The following is an 8,386-nucleotide window of genomic DNA, read 5'->3' as shown; positions in this document are numbered from 1 at the left end:
CACTGAAACAGGAACTCTGGAGGAGGAGGTTTGGGGAAGGGCAAGGGAAGATAAGCAGAGTCTGGGGCTTCCCTCGTGGCACAGTGGTTAAAAATCCGCCTGCCAATGCAGGGGACACGGGTTTGAGCCCTGGTCCGGGAAGATCCCACATGCCACAGAGCAACTAAGCCCGTGCGCCACAACTACTGAGCTTGCGCTCTAGAGCCCGTGAGTCACAACTACTGAGCCCATGTGCCACAACTACTGAAGCCTGCGTGCCTAGAGCCCGTGCTCCACAACAAGAGAAGCCACCGCAATGAGAAGCCCACTCACCACAACAAAGAGTAGCCCCCACTCTCCACAACTAGAGAAAGCTCGAGCGCGGCAACAAAGACCCGAAGCAGCCTAAAATAAATAAATTTAAAATAAGTTTTGAAAATGACTCAAAATTAAAAAAAAAAAAAAAATGATAAGCAGAGTCTGAAGTACCCCTGTGAGAATGTTGGCTGACTCCAAGGAGAGTTGTGGCTGGAAACATAGAGCTGGGTGTTACTAGTATATAAGTAGCAGTTGAAGCCCAAGGCTAGATGAAACCATCCAACAAGAGAGAATTGGAGGGAGAGAGGAATGAGAACAGAGATTTGGAGCCCAGCAATCATTAAGGAGTAGACAGAGCAGAAGTAACAGTAAAGAAGAAAGAATGAATGGTAGATCAGGAAAGTAGGAGAAAAGTTGGAGAGTATGGCTATCAGAAAGAAGACAGGGAGAAAAATAATTACTCAATGGATTAAGACATATAAAGTATGTCAAATGTATCATATTGATACTAAAAATCTAGTTGCTGTTAGAGGATGCTTGGCAATCAACTCATCATCTTGAAAACTAGTGAATAAAGAGGAAAGAATCTATTTATTTCGCTTTGTCTCTCCCATTCTGCTGATTTAGGTCCCAAAAGGGGAAAAGTCACAATTTTTATTGGACATATCCCAGGCTCAGTGTTATCTTGCCTCCTGGGATAAAAGACAGGAAGAGAGATGCTTTCCTGCCCTGGGCACAAGGGCACAGGGACACAAGCTGTGTTCAGGAGGATGTGCTAAGGTGGGCTTTAAGGTGGTCCTGGGCAGGTTGGAGCACCGTAAGGCGTCAGGTGGGCAGGCAGAGCTGCTTGCAACAGGGAAGAGGTTCCCTGCTGTCCAAGGCCACGTCTCCAAGTGGAATCAGTGAGACTGGGCCTGTGGAATTCACTCCGGAGGCCCCCGGGTCTGGGTCAGGATTCTCTGCTCAAGCATGGCATACCGCTGGAGGAGGGCCTCGTAGACCTGGAGGGGTGGAAAGAGCAGTTTAGGATGGCGAAGGGAAGGTGCTCTTACATCTCTTTGCAACTTGCAATTTAAAAAATTCTACATCCCATGTATTTGCAATTTAAATTTTTTGCTGGGCAGAAAAAAGGAAGTGTCAATTCACAAAAGAGGAAATGCTAGTAGTTCTCAAACCTATAGTTTAAGATCTTTAAAAAAGGCAAATTATGACAAGAAACCAGTTTTTGTTATCAAATCTACAAAATTTTAAAAAATTCTGATGAAGGTACCTGGAAATGGCTGTTTCATTGCACAGCTGGTAGAAGTTGGTGGTGCAATCCTTTTGTAAATCAATTCAACTTTATATTTGTATTAAGGGGCTTGAAAATGCCCATGGCTTTTGACCTAGTTATTCTACTTCTGCAAAGCTCTCCTAAGGAAGTAATCCTAAGTGTAGGGTGCTAGGCCCACCAAAGGTCCTCTTAGACACCACTAAATGTTCAGACTCATAAGACTACCATGGGCCACACCCTGGCCTTAAAAAGGATACACTGGAGAATCATGCATGTTGGCACAGTGGCTGCAGGAGACCATGAACAGTTTGCACAGGTGTCCAGGAAAGGGTATCTCTGCCTCCCTTCCTTCTTCCCTCCTTGCCCCCCAAGTTACAGCTCAGGTGCAAGGAGATGAAATCCACATCTTACAGGTGCAAGAACCACCCTGGCTTTGAAACCTCACTCCCCACAGGAGTATCCCTTGTTAACAACTCCATAGACAAGAGCCATGCCCGTGAGAAGTCACTGCACTCAGGGAGCCCTAAGTATGACTTCCCCTTAGGTATTTATGTTTTCCCATTCCAGATGCAGTTTCCTAATTCAGGGCCATTTTGACATAGCAATGTTGCCTAGTAACACTGTTGACATTCCACTTTTATTGCAGAGCTAGAACATTAACCAAAAGTCAAATTCTCATGCAGAATAGGGAAAGGTTTTGTTAACCCTTTACCCACATAGCGTTAATTATAATAATTGACAAACTAGAAGCAACTGCTCTAAGACATGGAAAATGCTCGAGAAAATATGGTTCATTAGCCAGATAGAATATTATGCAGTCATTAAAAATAACATGTATGTTCCTGTGCACCTCTGCAAATTGCATGATTAGTGTCTTAGTCCATTCTGGGTGCTATAACAAAAAAATACCATACATTGAGTAGCTTATAAACAACAGAAACTTGTTTATCACAGTTTTGAAGGCTGGGAAGTCCAAGATCAAGATGCCAGTAGATTCTGTCTGGTGAGAGCCTGATTCCTAGACAGTCATCTTCTTCTTGTGTCCTCACATGGGGGAAAGGGCCAGAGATCTCTCTGGGGTCTCTTTTGTAATGACACTAATCCCATCCTGAGTGCTCCAGCCTCATGACCTAATCACATTCATAAATTCCCACCTCCTCATACCATCACTTCGGGGGTAAAGATTTCAACTCATGAATTTTTAAAATTAGTTAAAAAAAAAACCCAGTGGAGGCTAACACAACATTGTAAAGCAACCATACTCCAATAAAAATTAATTAAAATAAATGAATTTTGGAGAAGCCCAAACAGTCTGTAGCAATTAGGAATTTATCTTTTTTATGTGCCATTATCTCCCATTATATCCCAAACATACAAGAGGTGTGTTTGTATTCCTAGAGCTTAGCATAGTGCTAGGCACACAGTAAGAACTTAATAAATAGCTGTTAAATAAATGACTATGTGCAAACCAAAAAAAAAAAAAGTATGTATACCTTTAAGAATATAAATTCTTAGCATAGTAAAAGTCTGTAGTAAAGAAATGTTTTAAAAAAAAGTAATAATATAACATGTAAAATATGTCAAACATGAAGAATATTTATGACAATGTAAACACAAATAATATAATAAATTGTATACTGTGAAAAAGAAAAGAATATAAATACTTACACTGTAATGTAGAATATTTAAAGCAGGCTATAAAATTATATATACAGTGTGCTGTGTAGCAAAATAAAACCAAAACCAAAACCAAAAAACCAACAAGGGAAAAAGGACCAGAAAGAAACACAATCCCACATTCTTCCTCTTCATTCTTTTTGTTTAAAGCTGTTTTCATCTGTAGCTCTGTAAGCCTTGCACTTTAGGTCAGCGCATGTGGTCTTACACACAAGCAACACAAGGCTGGCCAAGGGACCCAGATTTCCTTGGGACTCACATATACCACCAGGAGGTCATGCCAATCCCACTCCTTTTTTTTTTTTTTTTTTGCGGTACGCGGGCCTCTCAGTGCTGTGGCCTCTCCCGTTGCGGAGCACAGGCTCCAGATGCGCAGGCTCAGCGGCCATGGCTCACGGGCCTAGCCGCTCCGCGGCATGTGGGATCTTCCCAGACCGGGGCACGAACCCGTGTCCCCTGCATCGGCAGGCGGACTCTCAACCACTGCGCCACCAGGGAAGCCCCCATTCCTTCTTAATTTGGTTTAATTGGCTCCAAAGTCAAGGCCTTTAGTAACTGATTATGCAACTAGGGCCTACTCTTGGTGCAGTTGGAGCAGCTCTGCCTGTGAACTCAGACGTAAGAGGGCTGTGATGTCCTCTCCAAGGAGGAAATTGTAACATTCAGTAGAGCCTACAGGGAAAACACTGTTACTGTTTTGAGTTTCCACTTGAGCACACAGAGGTGCCACAGAAAGCAAACAGAGGATGTTGTCCTGCTCTCAAGGTATTTACAATCCAGTCCTCAAATAGGTCACTTATGCCAACAATCACAGACTGTCACTTCTTGCCAACTGGTGTTGAGAAGGATTCCGAGGTTACACTTGGGTTTAATGGTAAAGAGTTCCATGAGGTATTAGTGACTCTGGTCATGGGCAAGCCAGGGAGAGTGGCGGTACACACACTGAGTATCTGCCGCCTGTAATGAGGCCGCTGCAGCTGTTTGTTGCCCTAGAGCTTACCCTCACTACCTTCTTCCTTGCTGGCCTCCTTCTAGAGAGGATGAAAGAGCCAGACTCCACTTCAGCCTTTCTTACAACCAAGGTTGACAGTATAACCAAGTGGTAGTCTCTTGGGGGAGTTGAGGGAAACAGACCAGTATGTTTCTCCCTGAAAAGCAAGAGTGTGTGAGGAGAGACTCCTTGCCTAATGCCACGCTCTGATTTCTGCCTATGAATACAGTTGAGGGGGAACATGATGTTAGGAGAAGCTGCATACATCCTGTGGTCATGTGGAGCATATCTAGTACAGCATTATCCAATATGGTAGCCACAAGCCACACGCGGTCCTGAGCACTTGAAATGTGACGGGCACTATTAGCAGGAAATGCACACCAGATTTCAGATCTCAGCCAAAACAAAAAGGTAAACTATCACATTAACAACTTTTCTTATTGATCACATGTTGAAATGACAATATTTTGGACATACTGGGTTAAATTAAATACATTAAAAGCAGCCACTTATTTATTTTTACTTCTTTTTTCAAAAATGAGACTATTAGAAAATGTAAATGACGTATGTGGCTCTCATGATGTTCTCACTGTCCACTGCTGATCTGGAGAACTTCAGAAAACCTCACCCGTAGCCCTGACACTGTTGAACCACTGAACCAACACGGCAACACCGTCAGACTTCCTGTTGTACAGTAAAGCCATGATAGGGACTTCCCTGGTGGTCCAATGGTTAAGACTTCGAGCTTCCACTGCAGGGGTCGCAGGTTCAATCCCTGGTTGGGGAGCTAATTAAGATCCCGCATGCTGCGAGGCGTGGCCAAAAAAATAAAAAAATAAATAAAGCCATGATAGGCAAGGATTCTCTTTAACCCTCACAATTAGCAGGTTAAAAGTAGGCCAGACAGATGTCCCCACTTCCCAGTTGAAGAAACAGAGGTTCAGAGATGAGGAGTGCAGCTCAAGGTCATGTGAAGGTCACACGAGAGGGAGAGGCACGATAAGAATCAGAACCCAAAGGCCCTTTATCTCAAGGTAGAATCTTTCTACTTCATTGAACTCCCTCTTAAACAGAAGGGCACACAACAGAAAGTAATAGAAGCCTGGGCAGACCCATGTGTGTGGGTTATCTAGTCACCTGGATAGCATGAGCTTCTGCTTCCAAGATAAGCTGTGAGACAATTCTCCAGGGTGTTTCTATATGTCTTGTGACAGCTTTTGTTCCAGACTATCTTTTCAAGGGTGTTTGTATAGCAAACAGCCTTGGAAGATAGGGAGAGGGAAAATTTGTTTGCTGACCAGGATGATAAAGATGTCTCCTTTGGACAGGTTTGCTCGCAGCTCCTTTATAACGCGCAGGGTCCCTCATTTGTGACACAGACACAGTGTGTGCACAGTATCCACCTGGGTCCACTCCACACTTCGGGGCCAAGGAAAACTGATGCAGACGTGAAGCTTATGCTGCCTGCTGTACTGTGAGTAATAAAGTCCTCTGTCTGTGTCACCCCCTGTGCCTGGACTGCAAGAACCTTGTGCAAACAGGAAGGGTGGTGAAATGGAAGCTACGGCATACCACCTGGATTGCCCCGCAGGAACAGAGAACTTATTCTCTCAGCCCTCAGCTGGCAGCCTCCTTTGTGGATTGCTTTGGCTATAGAGAGCTGCCTTACCCCATCCTGGGGTGGCCTGCAGGCAATAACTGATGGACATGGGGTATAAGGGCCCATCCCCCTCACCACAACTGGGTAAAGCTCCAGAGTCATCCCAGCTTCAGAACTTCCGGTAGGATTGACTGAGGGCTCCCCTGAGATCGCGCTGCAGCTCACTTCCTGCCTCTGCGCAGCCCTGCCTCTTCCTTTTTCCTTCAACAGATGCAGATCCCAAGAGTGCCCCCTAATAAATCTCCTGTACCCTAATCAACAGCTCGGGGTCTGCTTTGCAGGGAACCCAACCTGTAACAAGTGGGGTCTGCCTTCCCTCTGACTGAGTGACCACACAGCTTTCTTGGATCCAGATTTCAGATCTGAATGGTAGAAACCCAGCACGTCTTATGCTTAAGTGACAGAGTCTTTCAGTGGCCTCTGTAACCCTGTGAGTTAGAAGGGTGCACCCCAAGGCATCTGAGCAAGGAAGATATGCCCAGTGAGCCATCTGATCCCTGGGGCTCTAAGATCAGCCGTATCTCTGAATCTCAGAGACAACCTGTCTTCTTTTGCGCTGTTTCCTTGACAATTAAAAAAAAAAGTAGATTTCCCCTTTAGTTGAGCACATCAGCTATAATGTAGGTGATAAAGAAAAACTTACCTTTTGGAAAAAAGAACGTAGTTGATTTTCACGATGCAAATGCCACGAATGAACTCTGATGGCCTCTTACCTGAGACGCTCCTGGGGTTGGGGCAGCAGCTAATCTGGGATTTGGGGCTAACTTCACAACCTCTGAAAAGGGCACATCTGTTCCAGCTGCAAGGCCTAGAAGGGAAAGCTCATTTCACGTCAGTGCCTGTTGCAAATGAAGGCGTTACCCGGAAATAGCATTTTATCTCTGGAGTGATAAAATGTTCTAAAACTGGATTATGGTGATGGTGTGCAACTCAGTAAAGTTAACTAAAAATCACTGAATTGTATGCTTAAGTATGGGTGATTTTTATGTTATAGAAATTGGGCCTCCATAAAACCATCTTTAAAAAAAGAGAGAAAGAGAAGAAAAGTTTCAAGTGCAGGCCTCTTCTCAGCAGGGCTTTCTTTGTCTGATGCGCATGTGGGGAGGCAGCTAACCTCTGACCTCTGACAGAGGGGAGGGTCCGCTCGCCTCTCCTCCCTCACGTGGCTCCACTCTCCGAGTCGATCACTGCATTCCAGCCACCCCAACTGCTCTCAATTTCTTCTGCTCAGAGCCTTTTCACTGTGTGGAATGTTCTTCTCTCTTCTCAGAAAAGCTGCCGCTAGGAACATCCCTTCCAGCTCTCAGCACCATCTGCTTTCCTCAGGGCATATCTCACTACTTCTGCCACAGATTTGTTTAAGGTCCCTCCCTTCTCGAGCCGGAAGCTCTCAGAGGCCAGGACTGGGTCTCCACTGGAGCCCTGGTGCCTGGCACACTGCCCGCATACAGGAGGCACTCCATAAATGCCCACCAAGCAAAAGAGTGGCAGGGCTGGAAAAGAGAGAAGGTTGCCATAGGTGGGCAGGAAACAGTAAGGGATTTCCGGGCAATTTAAGGAGCAGTATCAGGCTGAAGGGAAACTCAAGACCACCGAGAGGGGAGGAGGGCCCACTGAAGATGTGAGGCCCAGTTTTCTCTCTGAAGGATGCTGGAATATCCCAGCCCAGAGCTGTGTGGATGAGGGGACACAGTGGGGTGGGGTAGCCACCACAGAGACTACTTGAAAGACTCTTGTCCCCCTCTACTCACTCACAGACTGGCTTTCATCCCTGGACCCAGCTGGAGAGAATGGATGTCCGCATAAAGTGGGAACTGGTGTGCTGGGACCTAGCTCAGGTTTTAGTTTTGGAGGGCAGAGCAGGGCAGTACCCCCAGGTAATGTCTGACAACTAAATAGGCATGGAAAAGGAAAAATAAGAAAGAAACACAGTGCAGCACAGCAGCAGAGGCCCCAAAGGGTAGTTCCTTTTCTGCTTCGGCAAAAGGAGTATAAAGTAAACCCCAGACTCCTCATGGGCAACACTGAAGGCTGGAAGCTTATGGAATGGTGTTTTCAAAGTTCTGAGGAAAATATTTTAGAGTCCTTTGTCCAGCCAAGGTAGCGTTCTCTGGGAGGGTGAAACCAAGCCCTTGCTGGACATGCAAGCCCTCAGAAAATGATCACCTACTGAATTTCCTCTTAATTATGTATTCTGGCTGTATATTCCAACAACACCAACATAGAAATGAAGGAAAAAGAAACTGCAGAGTCAGAAAAAAAAAAGACAAACTCATACGTCAGTGCAAATAAAAGCCAACATGTTGTAAAGTTTGATTAAAAACATAACAGCCTAGAAATAAACTGCCCGTTCCCTGGTGGCCTAGTGGTTAGGACTCTATCCTTTCACTGCTGTGGCCTGGGTTCAATCCCTGGTCGGAGAACTGAGATCCCACAAGCCGTAAGAAAAAAAAAGAAAGAAAGGAAAGAAAAGAAAAGAAAAGGAAGG

The 8,386-nt window shown here is 45.2% G+C and overlaps 1 protein-coding gene across 4 annotated transcripts in view; it reads right to left on the bottom strand.

The window, feature by feature from the left end:
• XYLB (xylulokinase) overlaps positions 1-8,386 on the bottom strand; it is a 44,611-nt gene continuing 36,225 nt past the window's right edge. For 3 of the 4 annotated variants that reach the window (XR_009520849.1, XR_009520850.1, XM_060022191.1), the window contains 2 exons: positions 6,612-6,706; positions 1-1,298 (listed from right to left, as the gene is read on the bottom strand). Coding sequence is in view for 2 of the 4 variants with exons in the window: in XM_060022191.1 (XP_059878174.1) it covers positions 1,261-1,298; positions 6,612-6,706 (133 nt within the window). In the remaining 2 variants the exon portion in view is untranslated. The remainder of the gene's footprint in view (positions 1,299-6,611; positions 6,707-8,386) is intronic. The other variant, XM_060022189.1, reaches the window with a different exon arrangement.

The sequence above is a fragment of the Delphinus delphis genome, chromosome 10 (assembly GCF_949987515.2).
Source record: "Delphinus delphis chromosome 10, mDelDel1.2, whole genome shotgun sequence".
In the NCBI taxonomy this organism is placed as follows: domain Eukaryota; kingdom Metazoa; phylum Chordata; class Mammalia; order Artiodactyla; family Delphinidae; genus Delphinus; species Delphinus delphis.
Note: the sequence above shows the minus strand (reverse complement) of the source record. Positions and strands in the feature narration are given on the sequence as shown.